This window comes from Diospyros lotus, chromosome 10, assembly GCF_014633365.1.
Source record: "Diospyros lotus cultivar Yz01 chromosome 10, ASM1463336v1, whole genome shotgun sequence".
NCBI lineage: Eukaryota > Viridiplantae > Streptophyta > Magnoliopsida > Ericales > Ebenaceae > Diospyros > Diospyros lotus.
The window spans coordinates 29981830-29999503 of NC_068347.1; the positions used below are offsets into that span (position 1 = coordinate 29981830).

At 37.1% G+C, this 17674-nt stretch overlaps 2 protein-coding genes, 1 long non-coding RNA gene and 2 other non-coding genes across 11 annotated transcripts in view; 4 read left to right on the forward strand and 1 right to left on the reverse strand.

The window, feature by feature from the left end:
- The window catches only part of LOC127812074 (superoxide dismutase [Cu-Zn]), a 53675-nt gene extending 46914 nt beyond the window's left edge, over window positions 1-6761 (forward strand). Inside the window, exons 7-8 of one of the 4 annotated variants that reach the window (XM_052352386.1) lie at window positions 6441-6494; window positions 6657-6694. In XM_052352386.1, coding sequence (XP_052208346.1) covers window positions 6441-6494; window positions 6657-6679 — 77 coding nt within the window. In that variant the 3' untranslated portion in view covers window positions 6680-6694. Of the gene's footprint in view, window positions 1-6440; window positions 6495-6656; window positions 6695-6736 lie in introns of those variants that run through there. The other 3 variants (XR_008025815.1, XR_008025816.1, XM_052352385.1) reach the window with 3 other exon arrangements.
- Window positions 1-15208, forward strand: part of LOC127812071 (bifunctional 3-dehydroquinate dehydratase/shikimate dehydrogenase, chloroplastic-like) — a 57135-nt gene extending 41927 nt beyond the window's left edge. Inside the window, exons 1-11 of one of the 4 annotated variants that reach the window (XM_052352373.1) lie at window positions 8281-8533; window positions 9169-9404; window positions 9954-10059; window positions 11429-11656; window positions 12680-13026; window positions 13245-13308; window positions 13436-13544; window positions 13624-13767; window positions 13957-14105; window positions 14672-14834; window positions 14960-15208. In XM_052352373.1, the coding sequence (XP_052208333.1) occupies window positions 8525-8533; window positions 9169-9404; window positions 9954-10059; window positions 11429-11656; window positions 12680-13026; window positions 13245-13308; window positions 13436-13544; window positions 13624-13767; window positions 13957-14105; window positions 14672-14834; window positions 14960-15000 (1596 nt within the window). In that variant the 5' untranslated portion in view covers window positions 8281-8524 and the 3' untranslated portion in view covers window positions 15001-15208. Of the gene's footprint in view, window positions 1-8280; window positions 8534-8562; window positions 8687-9168; window positions 9405-9953; window positions 10060-11428; window positions 11657-12679; window positions 13027-13244; window positions 13309-13435; window positions 13545-13623; window positions 13768-13956; window positions 14106-14671; window positions 14835-14959 lie in introns of those variants that run through there. The other 3 variants (XM_052352376.1, XM_052352374.1, XM_052352377.1) reach the window with 3 other exon arrangements.
- Window positions 1670-4899, forward strand: LOC127812075 (uncharacterized). Its single transcript, XR_008025817.1, has 3 exons — window positions 1670-1862; window positions 1929-2185; window positions 4225-4899. It is a non-coding gene; the product is annotated as an uncharacterized LOC127812075 (long non-coding RNA).
- A 1547-nt stretch (window positions 15209-16755) lies between the features above and the next one.
- On the forward strand, window positions 16756-16827 carry TRNAP-AGG (transfer RNA proline (anticodon AGG)). The gene has a single exon. It is a non-coding gene; the product is annotated as a tRNA-Pro (tRNA).
- A 243-nt stretch (window positions 16828-17070) lies between these two features.
- TRNAP-UGG (transfer RNA proline (anticodon UGG)) lies at window positions 17071-17142 on the reverse strand. The gene has a single exon. It is a non-coding gene; the product is annotated as a tRNA-Pro (tRNA).
- Window positions 17143-17674: the final 532 nt, after the last annotated feature.

The window sequence follows — 17674 nt, forward strand, 5'->3', positions numbered from 1 at the left end:
ATATTATATAAATTTTAAACTTTTTTCTCTCTACAGTGGTGGTTGCTCGAGAAATTTCCATGGATTGAGAGTAAGTGGGCTATAAGACTACCCAACCCAGCCACGATTCCTAGGTGCAGGAAGTGGTTATCTAAAAAACGCCAAAAATAAATAAATTACGTTGAATGCGTTATGAATTACGTGTGTAACGTCACCTAATTTCGTTCAACGTTTTATTATATACTATCTGTCTAAATAATAAAATATTTTATAAGCACGAGGATCAAGTATGATGCTCAAACCCACTGATGTAGAGCGACAGACGAATTTTTGGAGGTCCCTTATCCCTTTGCACTCTGTTGGTGTTGACGTCCACAAGCATAGGGGTGGAAGGAAGGACGATGATGAGGATGAGGTAGGGATGGTAGAGAGGAAGAGGAGGTAGGTGGGATGGACAAGGATGTGGACTCAGGCAGGGCAGGTGAGAAGGAAGAGTTAGGTAGTTTGCACAGGAAATGAGCGAATAAGGAGGACAAGAAGGAGGAGTCATCAGTGCGTAGAAAGATGAGATCAAAGATTAGGCACGAGACAAGACTCCTTCCGAGTATGCAACATGGGCAGAATAACACTGGGGTATGATTATTATAGTAATGTGTTTCGTTATACAAAACCTAATTGTTTGTTTGTAAGTGTTTTTTATTTTTACTTTTTACATTTTACAAATCATCGGGATGCTGACTGAGGTGCTGGAGTTGCTATGGAGTTTGGACACACGGGTGAGGCAACTAGAGAGGAACCAGGCAACACTGTTAACTATTTTATGCGTCTCAGCTATTCCAGTTTTCCCAAATCACGCCAATGTTGGTAACGATCAGCATCGAGATGGCTTTCAATATCAGCGAGATGGTGGTGATACGATCAATCTCGATCTTGTTTATGAGGAGGAGGACCAGACTTCTCCATCTTTCATAAGCTCCAAATTCACTTTAATAAGTTTACATATCAATTAATACAACCATATTTTATTGGTAATTGTTTTTTTTTTTTTGGAGTTGTAAGATGAAGTGGTTAGGGTGGACGAACGTACTATTAGAGACTGGTTGCCATCCCAATTTTGTCGTCCACCTTACACTGATCCCACTTGATGGAAGAAGATCAAGAAGGATGCCATTGTGGAGGTCATAAATGCGGGGAAAGTGCCCGCGGTAAACAATTTGGAAACGGTGCCGCCGTTGAGAGTGGAAGGGATAAGAGAGCATGTTCCCCCACTGGACATCCTAACACTTGGGGTGATGCGGATAATAGAGGAAGTAGTGGAGCATCACCTTGAGCAAGTGGGAGATGATGATCCTAACTCCCTTAATGGCTACACCAAGTACATACGCTCCCAAGATGAAATTGAGTAAGTATAAATAGGCAGTATCTTTTCTATTTAAATTAGTAATACATTCTGACCTTTGTAATAATTTTTGCTTATTGTAGGTGTGTCACCGGGCACATATTCCATCTATTGCTGAGTCACCTCCGTTCGATAAAGGATGAGACAACATGGTTGGAGGCGTATCACATTGACAACTATTTGTATTGCTTTCGAAGATTAAGAGCTACACAGTTTAGTCCTATATATGATGAAAACTACTTAGTTATGTCAACTTTTCTTTTTGTGAGTGTTGAACACACATTACATTACTCATTTTTTTGTTGTTTTTGTATTTTGTCCATTTGTATATGATCAATGTAAAACATTTTCTTTCAGGCATATATGCAAAGATTGTGAAGTGAGAAATATGATGGTGCCAGGAGGGTTTTCGCGCCCCAAAGAATGGGCAGGTTTTGTCTAGGGGACAATTGATGATCATTTCCCTTAGTGGACCGTTGACTATGTAAGTGTCATTTCATTTTATTGATTAATGTGGTCCTGCACATTTAACGTAATTTATTACATGTAGGTGTTGCTCCCATGTACTATACGGAATAAGCACTGGGTCCTTGGGAAAATCTACTTGAAAGAGAGGAAAGTAGTGATATACGACTCTAGGAGAAGGTCAAGGGTCGAATCCATCAAGCCATTAGTGAGCCTCTTACCTATTCTCATGATGCGTAGTCCATATTACGAGCATACTTCGACGCTTTAGCATCCACACAGAGAATGGGAGGTGGAGATTCTTCATCCGTCGATGGTGTCTCTGCCTCAACAACCAGATGGGTACTGCATCATTTTAATTAAAAAATTATAGTGAATTGAAAATATTAAAACGTTATAACTTGATACTTTGACAATAAATTTTGTTGTTAATAATACATGAGCAACTGTGACTACTACATAATAAAGTACATAGAGGACATTTTGAGACACACAGAGGATCAATGGGTGTCCCATCAGATGAAGGAGGATTTTAGAACCCTTTGGAAGTAGATTGCATTTTATTTGTATAAATATAGTAGCAACATATTTGATAGTCCAATGTAGAACTTTTTCACCGATGATGGTGAAATTTTTTTTCCTCAATATACTTTTGTAGACAAGAGGAAGTCTTATACAACCCCAATACAATCTCACCCCAATACAAATTTCTTATGATGATCACTATTTGCTCTAATAATAATAATTCATGTTATTTATGGTTTCCATTGCAGAATGTGGAATGCATCGAGTTCCAATATGTTCGGAGAAAGGCTTTAGGTAGGGGAGCCATGAGTGTACTCTAGGGGGCCATACAAGATTATAATACAGTTTTTATGTGTGTGTGTGGAAGGGAAGAGGGGAGGTCCCCTATTTGGCTCCTTAGTCTCCTTCATAAGGTCATTTCTTTTATGCATATCTTCTTAAATAAATTTCTTGTTCTTAGATGCACCGCAAGAACAAATACATCACCATGACATTTTTTTTCTACATAAAACTTTGTCTTAGCATGGATGTTCCAATTCTTTTTGAAGATAAAATTGGAAATTATCCTTATGCATTTACTCCAATAATAATAATAATAATAATGGTCATGTCTCGAGAATAAATTATTTGTGGATGAGATTGGATGAAGTCTGATCAGACTTCATCATAGGATGTTCAAGTCCGATCAAACTTCATTTAGGACATTGAATATCACTTCATACGATCATGAAGTCCAATCGGAGATATCAACTGAAGTTCAATCGGACTTTATTCTACTATGAAGTCTGATTGCACTTCGTTTCATCATAGAATCAAGTCCAATTGGAATTCATCATAGGAGGATGTTCAAGTCCAATAGAACTTCATATAGGACATCGAATATCACTTCATACGATCATGAAGTTCGATCGGAGATATCGGCTGAAGCCCGATTGAACTTTATCGAACTATCGGTTGAAGTTCAATCGACTTCATTTCATCATAGGATAAACTTCGATCAGACTTCATTTTATCCACCAAACCCTTATCATTTTTTATTGATCGTCCTTCATCTACAATGTAATTGACTTCATTGTGAATTAAATTCGATTGGTCTTCAACTGATATCTCCAACAATAATAAAGTCCGATTGAACTTCTATGAGGGTTGCAGCTATCGTCTCAAGCCAACGAGCCAGAGTCCGTTGTGGCTCACAATCTTGCTGAGGCATAACAGCGAGCCATAGCCTTATATGTGGCTCACGGCATTGACGCGACAAGACTATGACCCACAAACCTATTTGTGGCTCGCAGCCTTGAAGCGTCAAGCATGTCGTGGTAAGGCTGCAAGCCACATAATTATTCGTGCCTCGTGTCCTTCCCACGACAAGCATTCTGCGACATGTTCGCGGTTAGAGTTGATTTAAAAATTAACCCTTCGCCGAAGCTCTACTTCTCTTTCTCCCAATCTCTCTCTAAATCCTAATATCCCAAACCATCCATCTCCCCTCTAAGGTATCATTCATTTGGAGAAATTGATATTTCACCACCCAATCACAATAACTTGCGCATTTGATCCCATTGCTTCGTCGGATTAAGAAGGTATGTATTGTGCAAAATTTTTGCTTTGGGAAAGCTTTGTCTTGTTATTAGTTCTTACTCTCAGTACGACATGATTGAATGTCAACATGTATGATGGATGAACATGTGGGTTTTGTTTTGGTGGATTTAAGCACCGTTTATACCCTACTTCATGTGTGTATATGTAGTATGCATACAAGATGTTTCATAAAATGTCCCACTTAATGTTTCCCCTATAACTTGCGTTATTAGTTTAGGGATGTGATTACTTAAGTGGGGAGTTTTTGACACTTGTAGGTACATTCCAAGAGCAATAATGCCATTAAAGACCTACCATGTGTCCAAAAGGGCACGATTCGCAGCATAACTGTACCAAACCTACCTCATGCCCCATGCCGAGGAACGAGCAACCATAATTGGCACATGGCCACTCCATCGGGAAAGGGAAGTCGATCTAGTTAGCATTGAGCAAATCGGAGTTCACGAAGTGATATAAGCTAAGAAGTAGGACAAATTTTGTGCTAAACCACACAAGATCTACCCACTAGCGGTGCGCGACTTTATTGCCAACTCCAACCCCAACATTGAAGATGAAGACAAGGAACACGCTTTCCACACCTATGTTTGGGGAGTATGGGTACCATTCAGCCCAGCGGAGATCCAACATTTCTTTCAGGTTGATGCCGGGTCAGACGTGCCTAACATTGTAGATTGGAATGATGTTGCTCGCTTATGTTTCATTGACGAAATTCCACCACAATAGCCCTGTAACAACATGGTGTTGCACAACGAGCTTAACATTAAGCTCAAGATCTTTCATTACATCATCGCCTACAATGTTCCCTCCTGTCACATGATGGAAATCTACCCTCAACGGATGTAATTGCTTTATGCACTCGCGAAGGGCCATGACTTAAATTTCGAAGACTAGATATTTTGCCAAATAATGGCCTTTGCCCTGAGCAGAGGCAACAAGAAACGAATCTACTTCTCGTCCCTTATTTTCGCGTTGTGCAAGAAAGCTTGGGTTCCGATGTTATCTTCAGAGCTTGAAAAAGCAAAACTCAGCCTCATCAATTACAACACAATTCGCCAATCTTATTCTCAAATTACCCAGAACCAACATGCGGCTACTTTTTTGGATGAAGAAGATGAGGAAGACATGTAATGCGGGATATGATATGGGTTTTTGGCAATTTGGTTTCTGCAGATTCCTCTCACTAGAGCACATTCCATCATTGGAAGGGCTGTTGTTGTCTATGCTGACCTTGATGATTTGGGAAAGGGTATACATTAATTGACTTTAATGGCTAGCAGTGTATTTTCTTTGTTTTTTTCTTTCTTGATGAGTAACTAGTAGTGAATTTTTGGGTTGCATCTTTATTCCAGTTAATATGTGATTTTTGATGCGCAAAACTATGCTATGTTGTGTTTAAGTGGAATGCATGAATAAAGAAGGTGAATGCTAATAGATTGCTTTCTCCAATGAACCTAAACATCAGTTAAATAAATGCAAATGGATGATTGAGCTTTTAGTTGTTGATTACATATATGTTAATTTATTATTGTGAAAACTGCAGAGGGAAAATGTAGCTATTTCATGCCCAAAATTGCACCCTATTTACCTAAGCCCATCTAAAAAGAACCCAACCAAGAAATCATGTCCATGGCCCGATATTCATCCACCATAACATGCGCCTACAAGAGGAGTGATATCAACTACCCAAAGGGCAATTGTACTTATTTTCAACTACCCTTTGCAAGCCATCCCTATCAAAACCAGATCTTAATAACCACTTACTAAAAATCCCAATTCCAAAAAATGCAATCGCCTGACACTGGCAACAGGCTATTATTCTGGATTCAAGCACATAACATGCTCTACTTGAATTCCTCACTTATACCCTTCCATAAAGAATCTCTATACATCTTTTCCAACCCATTGGCAACAACATAGGGGTAGTAATAGGGACATCATACATATAGGTAGGGAGTCATGAGGATGCTTTTAATCAACGTAAGCTTACAACATTAACTTAGTACTACTGTCTTTTTCAAGGGGTCAATCTCTTCTCATATATCTCCACAACACCTTCCCAAACAGCCTTTATCTTTGAAGGAGGAAGCAAGAGGAAGCCTTGGATAAGAAGTGTGATCTCAAGATGGAGATGTAGACTTATTTGATTTTATCTATTATGAAGATAGTCTTCATGATAGATACAATCTATCTTACGAGTTGCTATGGATTAGAAAGTTATATGTTTGATAGCTAAAACATTTTTTATGTATTGGTGAGATGAGTTGAGCAGACAAGAATCTATCTTATGAGTTCATTGACTAGTGAAGAAAGAAGCCAGTCATCTCACCTTTATTATGGTTAGTGATTAGCCATATCCAGTTGAAGAGTAGGTGACTGCATTCAAATCACATTGCCCATCACATTTGATTTTCTTTCTTTTTTTTGTCCTATTCTTCAGGCAGGATTCTAAAAGTGCTACATCTTTTTTGTTCAGGTGGCCATGAACTCAGCAAAAGCACTGGAAATGCTGGCGGAAGGCTTGCCTGTGGTAAACCTTCTGAGTTTCTTGTACATTTCAAAGTTTACGTCACACTCATTTCATGATAAATCTACTCATATATTTCACGCTCGGTTACATATTGCTAGGTTCATTCTTATACAGAGTCTATTGCCCTCTTTACCAATCGGTATATATCATTGTCTTTTACAGGCATCATCGGACTACAGGGTTGATTAGCCATGTGGACTACTAGCTGTGTACTTAAAATCGTTGAAAACCTTGACTACTAACTGTATGGAACTTGGATTGCTGTCAATGGTTTGGTTTCTTTACAAATAAAATGTTGCTCAGGATTGAGGAACTTATGGTGTGATCATGTAATGCTTGCCTGCCTGTGATGGTCTTCTGACTCTGCAATTGCTTGCTTCTGTTTTTTGTAAAATGAAATTTCTGCATCTGATTGCAAGCATAGCATTTGTATGGGAAGAAAATATTTTTTAAATAATTAAATTATTTAAAATTTAATTTTAGAAAAAATATTAATTGATGGTGTTTAATTGAGTTAATTTTTTATTTAGAAATTGTCGTACTTTTTTAACTTTTGATATTTGATTGTCGTTAATTTTCATGAAAATAATCACATACACACATTTAGATAATTAATAATTAAATATATAAATTAATAATTAATTACATAAAATTATTAAATATATACATATTCAAAAAATAAATCAAATATATACACAAAATAATTAATTAATTAGGCAGTTGGTCTGTAATTACCTAGCAAGTTCAACGATGGTAATGGGCGATGGTGGAAGGGGAAGGCCAACTATACTGTGGGTGAATTTTTTTATTTCCATAAAAAATTGAATCTACTCCCTCTCTCATGAGAAAATTAATTTTAGCAAAAGTGAAAAAATATCATCATGTGACCATAAATGAAAAAATATTTTTTATAAAAAAATTAACTAATTAAATATCTCAAAAATTAAAATTTAAATAAAAAATAATTATTTTTTATAAAAAAAAAAAGTAGCCAATCAAACACATGTTACCCAAAAGGGAACTGAAACTTTGATTCTTGCAAGTTGTTTTTAGCCACTTTTGTGCGGACTATTGGTTTCCACTTTCTACAGTCGGAACAAAGAGTAATAAATGCTTTTGTAGTCCTTTGGCATGATGCTCACTATTATTATTCAACTAAAGTGGGCATGCCCGTACCATGCTTCCCCCTCCCTGCCCAGCCATCAGCTATGCTCAGGCCAAATTCGTTGGCAGTGCATTGATTTTGCCTCATTGCGTGCTTGTCTCAATAGATGATGGGGTTGGTTAGATGAATTTTAAATCTGAAGGCTTTTTATATCATCTTAATTGTCGGGTTAAACGCTCCTCTGTAAATAGAAGCTGCACTTTCAACACTAAAATTAGTTTAAATTGAATTATTAAATCAATAGACAAAGTTTAATTGTAAATTCTATTAAAAACTTAAAAACTAAAATAATGAGGTAATTTTATATATCATCATATTCAGTCATCTCCTTTTCTTAAGGTTAATGTTATGTCCCATTAACTTGAACTTTAAAGGCCGAAGGTGTCTTATTAGTTTCACAAAATTTTGAGTGCGATTTTATTTATTCCTTTTAATGGGAGTGGGAGTGACCATCATCATCAATGTTTTTGAAGGTAAAAAATAACAAAATAATTGCATGGAGATAATATTTAACTGACGTATATTGTCGTCAACCCCGTTAAAGAGGGGAACAACATCCCACTCCAAAATTTCGGCTCAGTATTGAAAGATTAGGTACATCCATCATACATGGGGCTTTGGATGGCACGTTGGCATCTTCTTTTAGCCCCAACCTGTGCTACCAACCGCTGCAATCAATCCCCCAGGCCCCACGTTTAGTGGGCGTGCAAGCCTAAATACATATAAATATAGACATTGACAGATAGATATAGAGAGAAGAAGGAGGAGGAGGAGGAGGAGGAGGACGGGAGAGAGAGAGAGAGAGGCAAAACTACAATCTGCCCATTCCGTACTTCATTCTTTCGTCTCCGGCCGTCGACGCCAAATGGAGTGGGTAAGTCGCTACTTTCTTCTCGTCTTTGGTTTCCCAGAAAAGCACAAATAGGACGGGAAAAGGGAAAGAGAATTGGAATCCTCAAGGCAGTTTTATTTCCTTTTCCGGACATGATCCCGAGCTGCTGTAGTAGTTTTGACCTTTTTTATTCGTGTACGTTGCTCTTAGCCAACCTGGCAGATTTGCTAAATTCGCTCGTTTTCTGTTCAGTTTCGGAGCAAATAGGGAGATTACTTGTTTATTCTTTGCTGCTATTAACTGCATCATTTTCCATTTCTTTACGGTTTTCTCATCAATCGAACAGATTTGTTGAATTTGCTCCCTTCCGTGTTTAGTGGTTGAGATGATCTCACGAAGAATAGGGAAAAGGAGTTGGAGTTTCTCTGTGTCTTATCGCTTTCCATTTCTTTACGTTTTCTCACTAACCTAACAGATTTAAGAAAGTTGTTTTTCGTGTTTGGTTGTTGGAGAAATTGCGAGAAAAAATAGGGAAAGAAGGAATGTCACTGTCCCAAAAGTCACTTTCTCATTCCAAGCTGCTATAAGTTCATTCCATTTTGCTCAAGTTTTTCTCGCCGATCACACAGATTTGTGAAATCTGATTGATACGACTGGGTGAATTAACTAAATCACAGGTTGCCCCTGTCGATGTAAAAATGGAAAGTGAGGGAACTAGGAAGAACTCAACCCTGATCTGTGCTCCGTTGATGGCGGACTCAGTTGATCAGATGGTGACTTATATGGAAAAGGCAAAATTGAGTGGTGCTGATCTGGTGGAGGTTCGATTGGATAGTTTGAAGAGCTTCAATCCTGGTCAGGACATCCAAACCCTAATCAAACTGTGTCCTTTGCCCACTCTCTTTACTTACAGGTTGGCAATCAAATCTAAACTTGGCTTCTAGTGTACAATTATTGATTCAATCTGGTCTGCTTCTGCTCTGTTCTGTATTCTGATAACCAAGGTGGAATGTAAATTTGTCACTGTCGTGTTTAGCTTTTAAAGATTTATTATTATTTACTTAGGAGGCGCAATGTTTTTCTTTTCTGCAACATGATTGCGGAACTGCTTATACCTGGCCCTTTTTAATTTGGTAAACTAAGAACTTAAGAATAATATTACGAGACTTGACCATTGATGCATTAACTTGAACTTCTTATATTACCTTGCTAGAATGCTTTAGATGCTTTTCTACATATTCCTTTTGCATGGAAATCCCCTCTCTTAAAATACACATAATATTATCTTAAATATAACCTGGATTTTGACGGTGACCTTTGAAGCATTTGAAACATTTCAACTTTTTGTTCATCCCAGAAAAGTACTATGCTTATTGTTGGATATTGGCATATAATTTCATTCCCCTGTATGTCTTTCAAAAGCCTTCAATGGAAAATTTTCTGATTTCATATGTTCTTTTAGACCGAAATGGGAAGGTGGTCTATATGACGGTGATGAGAACAGCCGATTGAATGCGCTTCAGTTAGCCATGGAGTTAGGAGCTGATTACATTGATGTTGAACTTCAGGTTGATTTCTTTCAAAATTTGATCTTGATTGTGTTACAAACTAAGTTGTAAAAAGTTTGTTTTTTCAGATCATGTTCTTTGAGGCCAATTATTATGAAAATATCAAAAGTTCAAATTTATTATTTGCTCGTGCATAAAAATGTTAAGTTGGTGAAATTTGAAAATGATTTCAAATGGAAATGAGATAAATGTTCTTAAGAGTGTCCATGATTTGTACTTTTATCCGAATAGGGGTTTTGTTTAAAAAATCTATGGCTGCTCCGCATGGTTATGTAGTTTATTTTCTGTAAGCCTCCTATGGTGTATATCACAAACTTGACTGCATCCTTCTTCGCGATCATTTTCTGTTATAACTTATAAGGTTCATTTGAATTTGAATTTGGGGCCATTCATTTTTCAGTTTGAAGGCATATGTAGTTTAATTTCTTGATATTTATCCCTTTCTGGATACAATCTCAGAATGCCTTTGTTATGATCTTCCTTTTGGACGTGCTCATATCCACTAGCATTTAGTGTTTAAACTCAAGTAGCATGGAGAAGGTTGCATATATTTGTGGTAGGTGTTGTTTTTTCCCCAGAATTTCTCATGGAATGTTTGAGGTAATTGGTATAACTAATCCATTTGTCATAAGATGGCAGTGGTAATAAATACCTGGGTTGCTTATGTATTTGTAACTGAGACAATTGAAACATGTGGGTAGAGAGTGCCTTAGCTAGGTCACAAAAGCCAAAAGGCATCCAGTTCCACCATTTTGTTCCACAGCTAAAATAAATAAATATGTAAATCAGTTAATTAATTAATACAATAAAAGAAGGATATGTTCGTTATATCTCAATTATGAAGAAGTTTGAAACTGAAGGCTTGGCGGGGGTAGTATATGCTTGAAGCTTGAGTTTGATTGTAAAACATAAGAAGTGATATCCTAATTTGACAGACTCACCTAATACCTGACCATAAGCATAATGTTATTACTTCAAAGGGTCACCCAGTGTTTATATGTGGACAGAGATGTGTGGCTTGCTGTGGATTCCTGTGGTGTTCTTCAAAAGGATGTTACATTGTAAGAAAGTGCTTTCATTGTGTTTGAATACAAAAAGTCATAGGTATTGGTTACTTTAGAGACAACTCAGACTAGAAATACATTGCCCCTTTTTCTTAGTGTCAAACACGTTGAAATTGGATGTAGCCAAGACTTCTTGAGTGTAAATAATTCTGAAGCACCTTTTATATTTATCTCCATTGGTGTTCTGAGACCCAAGTACTTTGATGTAGTTCTCTTTAAAGAGATTTATTTTTCTTGTCTCATTTTTGGTGTGCAACTGGACTTGCAAAGACTAAATCCCAGTATTCATGCCTGTTCATCTGAAGGTTGCCCATCAGTTCAATAGTTCCATGCACAATGAGAAGCCTGCAAAATGTAAAGTCATTGTTTCTTCACATAACTATCAAAGTACTCCATCAATTGAGGAGCTTGGCAACCTTGTGGCAAGGATACAAGCAGCTGGAGCTGACATTGTTAAGATTGCGACAACTGCTGTGGATGTCACAGATGTGGCACGTGTTTTTCAAATAATTGTTCATTGCCAAGTAAGAGGCGTAAGTGGTGTTGTGTGTCCAATGCCCTGCTAACTTTTTCCATGCTGAGATCTGGGTAATACTATCTTTTTTTATACTTTCAATGATGCTAATATGGAAGATCTGATGGAGCTGTGTTTGAGACTGTTCTTGATATATAAACATGTAATGTAAAGCAATGTTTGCTATTTGCTTTAAGTAATGGTAGTGTCAATTGTTCTTCAGCAGCTTTTAGACTGGATATGTTTTAGGCTGTTAAGTTCAGGAGTTAGGTCCATGTTTCTACGAGAAATATGTTGTGGATGCAGGATACTGAAGAAGAGGCACCAGGATGGGCGGAATTGAAACTTGAATTTCTTGTTGATTAATAATTTTCCTTCTTTAATGTGAATGTGTAATTCAAAATGGGGAAAAAAAAAAAAAAAGCATCTGCAAAATTTGGTAATGCTAAAATGTTTGGCAGCTTGAGCCAAGACTTAAATTACTTGTTAGGATAAGGTCAACGATGATAGGAGATATCCATTAATTGTGAACATTCAAACTGCATTCTAACACAAAAAGATGAAGGTGTATTTGTTTTCTACTTTGTTTCCTATAAACTAGAATTGTAGAAGTACTAATCTGGCACAAATAATATTGATGTAGAGAACAATGATGTTCTTTCAAGTTGCTGAAAAAGAACAAAAAATAAAATAAATAAAAAAGGTAGGAAGGATAAAGTCAAAAAAAAATCTCACCAAGACATTGATGGGGTTAGTCATCATGGATTACTCTGTTTGCTTGTAGAATATGGATTTGAATAATGATAGACCAACCTAATGCAAGTTCAGTGTCCAACTCCTTTTTACTCTCTTGTTACCAGGTAAAGTGGGTTCAAAATGTTGGTCATCTTGTTATAATTTATTTTCTTTAGAAGTTGCATGCATGTAATACCAGCTTTTCATAATCTCATGTATAAGAAATATGTTCTTACATTTCTTTCAAGACTTCATATGTTGCACACATGTCTGGGTTAATTTATATTTTTTCTGATATAATTTTCAGGTCCCAACAATAGGATTGGTTATGGGTGAAAGGGGCTTGATGTCACGTATACTTTGCCCCAAATTTGGGGGATATCTGACATTTGGTACCCTCGAGTCAGGAAAAGTGTCAGCACCTGGGCAACCAACAATTGATGATTTGGTGAATTTGTATAATTTCAGACAGATAGGACCTGATACAAAAGTATTTGGCATTATTGGGAAGCCTGTTAGCCATAGCAAGTCTCCTGCTTTGTACAACGAAGCATTCAAGAGAGTTGGGTTTAATGGAGTTTATATGCGTTTTTTGGTGGATAATGTTGCAAACTTTCTTCAGACTTACTCATCTGTAGATTTTGTTGGCTTCAGGTGTAGTATTAAATTTGGTAGCAGCAGAATTTATTTAATATGACTATTACTTCCTTATGTACTTGTTTGATCCACAATTCATTTCCTCAAGGTTCTTTTCTATCTAGTAGCTAAAATTTTCATGAGACATCTTTTCCTACTTTTCCAGGACATGTTATCAAGTGAAAAACTCTGCCCAAATTAGTCTTAGATAAGTAATGCAATTGACTCTTGTGCAGTATTACCATTCCTCACAAAGAGGCTGCGGTTAAGTGCTGCGACGAGGTTGACCCTGTTGCAAAGGTACTTGGTGACCTCTTATTTTGGATCTATTATTTGGTGAAGTTGATTTGGCAGTTCAATGTTCTTTATTTATTCACCTTGTTTAATGCCATGTGCAATTCCCTTTCTTCTTGATGACATATAACAGTCCATAGGAGCTGTTAATTGCATTATCAGGAATTCAAGTGATGGGAAGTTATGTGGTTATAATACAGACTATGTTGGAGCTATTACTGCTATTGAGAATGCACTACGAGGTTTCTTCTGAACTCTACCCGTCAAATGATTTTCTGTTTAGAATTTGTACCCTTTTTAACTCCACTTTTTCTCTTAAAGGACTAAATCACACAAGTGGGTCGTCGCCATCACCATTGGCTGGCAAATTGTTTGTTGTCATTGGTGCTGGTGGAGCTGGCAAGGCACTTGCTTATGGTGCAAAACAAAAGGGAGCAAGGGTTGTGATTGCTAATCGAACATATGGTTAGATTCTAGATCCTGGCTTTGCATTACATTTAACTATATTGTATTTTGCTATGAACAAAAAAAAGCTACGTGGCCTACTAGTTATGTTATCTTGTGAGGTTAAGCTGATTAAACTGCTTAATTTAACTATAATTATAATTTCTATTTTTAGCTTAATGACTTCTAAACCCAACTTTTCTCTTCAAGATCGAGCTAAAGAACTTGCAGATACAGTTGGAGGAGATGCTTTATCTCTTGCTGATTTGAATGGTTTCCATCCAGAGGATGGAATGATCCTGGCAAATACAACCTCTATTGGAATGCAACCAAAGATTGATGAGACACCCATTAACAAAGTATGCCCAACTATTAAGTACTTGTACTGAGGCCACTTTTTATTGTACCAGATTTTTTTTAGGATTGCAGTTCAATATTTGAACTCACCTCCAATGGAACTCTTGTTTCACTTGATACGTCGAGGTCTCCAGCTACTACCTAGCATTGAGAGTTGTATCGCTTGCTATTATCTCTTTTTTGGGTTTATTTGTTTATGAAAAGAGGAGTGTTAGTAACAACAGTAAGGTTGTTCCCCTGTGGTTGGAAGATTAGGGGTTCTAGTTGTGGAAACAACTTCCTTGCTTCAAAAAAAAAAAAAAAAAAGAAAAGAAAAGAAGCAATGGTAAGGTTTTGTATAAAAATGATCTTTCCGCAACCATCGCAAAGACAAGAGCCTTGTACACTGGGGACACTTTTTTTTTGTTTTTGTCTTTGAAAACATTTTGGAGTCAGGCAGTGCTGAAAATGAGGTTACTACTGTAATCTTAGTTTCTTTGGGTAGTGCTTCACCTGTAATGTGAACAAAATTTCTCCTTTGGTAGATTAGTTCCGTGACAAACTACATACATACTCCTGTGTTCTGCAGGAAGCCCTAACACCATATACACTGGTTTTTGATGCTGTTTATACTCCCAAAATCACAAGACTACTGCGGGAAGCTGAAGAATCTGGAGCCAAAATTGTTTCCGGGACTGAGATGTTCGTTGGGCAGGCCTATGAACAATTTGAGAGGTTTACAGGATTGCCTGGTATGACAAATTAGAACTGCCTTTTTAAGTTTTAGCTTGTCTTGTACAGCCATCATTGGCAAGTGGCTCTAACTACTTTATCTTTTCCTTCTCCTCTCGTGGCTTCATTTTATTCCTAATTGCAGCACCAAAGGAACTTTTCAGGAAAATTATGGCAAGATACTGATGAATGAGGTTCACATGGAAAATCTCCTATACACAACTGCTTCAATTTCCAATTTGAAGTGAACTGATTCCTCCCTCTTTGAGTTATGTAATAGCCCTTTTTTTTGGGTCTCATTTTTTATTGATTCAAATAAACTCAACAACCTTTTTGTGCCAATTGCTTGGGACATATCTCATTTTCATTAACGGGTCATTATGACTTTTTGTCTTGTCCCTGACCATTCGTGTTTCTTCAGGAATTTCACGAGGATGTTAGAAATAGTAATATATTTACTTGAAAAGAAAGGTGAGCTTTGAATTGAAGGACATGGCTACTAGCTGCATGCTTGACTGCTCTGTGTCTTGCTGCTCTCCTCTTCCTTGAATTCAAAGAACGAAGTTTGAGAAATTTGAGATTCTAATTCAGAACCTAGTTTGGGCGATTTTTAGATTTAATTTGAGTCTCATCTGTCATCTGCCATGGCAATAGCTAATTAAGAATCCCAAATAAATATGAATTGACATCTCATCCCGTTGCCAACAATGAAGGTGTAAGAGAAAAATAAAATAAAATATCATGTTATGTTTTTGTTTTTATTTTTATTTTTTACATAAAAATAAAAAACCAACACAAAAGCTAAAAATAAAAATTAAAACCAAAAAACAGTAAAAAGCTCCGTAATGCCAAACAGCAGACTCACCCATTTGTACTTGCAATTCCAAAACGGCAGCACTGGCCCCTATCATTTGAAGCCTGCTGCAACAAGCAGAATAAATGCAATGATGCCTGCGAGTCCGGACACTATAATTTACAAGCAGACAAGAATTTCCGCTTCTCTCTCTAACTTCAGCCTGATACGTGTCCCCAGACGCGGGTTAGTAGGGGGACGTGTGGATCCCACTGCTCGATGTCCCCACTCTCTCACATTGTTGGACCATGCTATGGGCTTGGTTATTAATTATATAATATATTATAAATGATAAAAATATTTTATGTATTTTATTATCTCATTTTATTATACTTCAGCATTTTGTGTCATCTTATTATCTTAAATGATGAATATTTTAATCATATCCCTCACCGTGTTTTCACGTTACATCATTTTATTATTTTGGGTAATGGATATTTTAGACATTTTAACTACATTATTATGTAGCTCATGGTGTAACCCTATAGAATATCAATAATATTTTTCTATATTATTTGGGTTAGATTAATATGATATTGTTAGACGTGAACTGTTAATAAAATAGGCTCTAATTTATCTTTAAATGACAATAACTGTTGTGCAAATGTTATCCAAAAGTGGAGCAGGGACTAGGGTTAGTAGCTACCAACAGTTACTTGAAAGTGAGGGAAATGATTCAGATAAACTGAAAAATCCATAGACAAATGCAAACACAAGAAGAAGAATGGCAAATTAAAAAGTTCCTCGAGTGGGAATTAATACTACTACACCGAAGATATTGAAACCGTTGATCTATGACAGACAGTTCTTTACCTGCATCTGCATTGAAAAAAATGTTTGAACAGGAGGAGGAGGAGTTCACATGCGACACGATACGCCTTCTAAACTCAACATGATGCAATTAATTGGACATAATAAATTTTACTGTGTTAAATCAATCATCCACTTTACCAGTCTCCCAAGGCCTTCCCCACACGAGCACAGGCAATACCACGTACCTCACTCACTGTCATAATTGCCACTCACTAATCAGAACTTTGACCGATACAAAGGATATCTATTAGTCGTGGGACCAAGGTTCAACATGAGGGCATTTGGTCTAGTGGCATGATTCTCGCTTAGGGTGCGAGAGGTCCCGAGTTCAATTCTCGGAATGCCCCTTCTTCCTTTTTCAACTCTTTTGCTATATTTTTCTTTTCTTTGTTCTTTTTTTTTTTCATTGCTTGCTGCAGCCGGTCAAAATATTTATTCCTTTTGACTCCTTCAAGCTGTTGAGAGATAGATCTGTCAGTGTTAGGCTTAGCACAATAAGAAGAATACACATATACGTCGACCCAGATGGGAAAGAAACAGGAAGAAGGAAAGGAAACTACTCCAAAAAAACAAAAAGAAAGAACTTTGTTGGGGCATTCCGAGAATCGAACTCGAGACCTCTCGCACCCAAAGCGAGAATCATACCACTAGACCAAATGCCCAACTCATGTAACACAACCCACCAAAAAAGGTGATCAAGCATGTGTGCTGGAACAATTAACAGACGCTGCCGAGAAACCTGCAGAGATCCTGTAAAAACTGAAAAGAAACCAATATTTTGGTCTGAGAGGTTGAATAGAATAGATGGCCAGAAAATCATTTCCTAGTTTCATCTCAACCACCATCTCCTGCCTGTACCCATCATCCTATGTAAATTTGCTAACTGATGGGATCACAAAGCCAATAATAATAATAATAATCTGAAGCACAAGCCTTCCAGATATCCATATTTTCAAACTCAGGGTTGAGTCATGAGTTTAAAGTTATAGACACAATTTCTTTTCTTTACCAGAAGAAACCAACCGCACATGAATAATACAACATTCCCCGAGCTTCACGAAACATGGAGCCCAAATATTAAATACATAGCCAGTTGAACCCAGTAGTTGCCATCCCAAATCCCAGTAGAATTGAATTGAAGGTACAGCCACTATTGCCCCAAAGTGGCTTGGCTTCAGTTCAGATAAAGCTGCA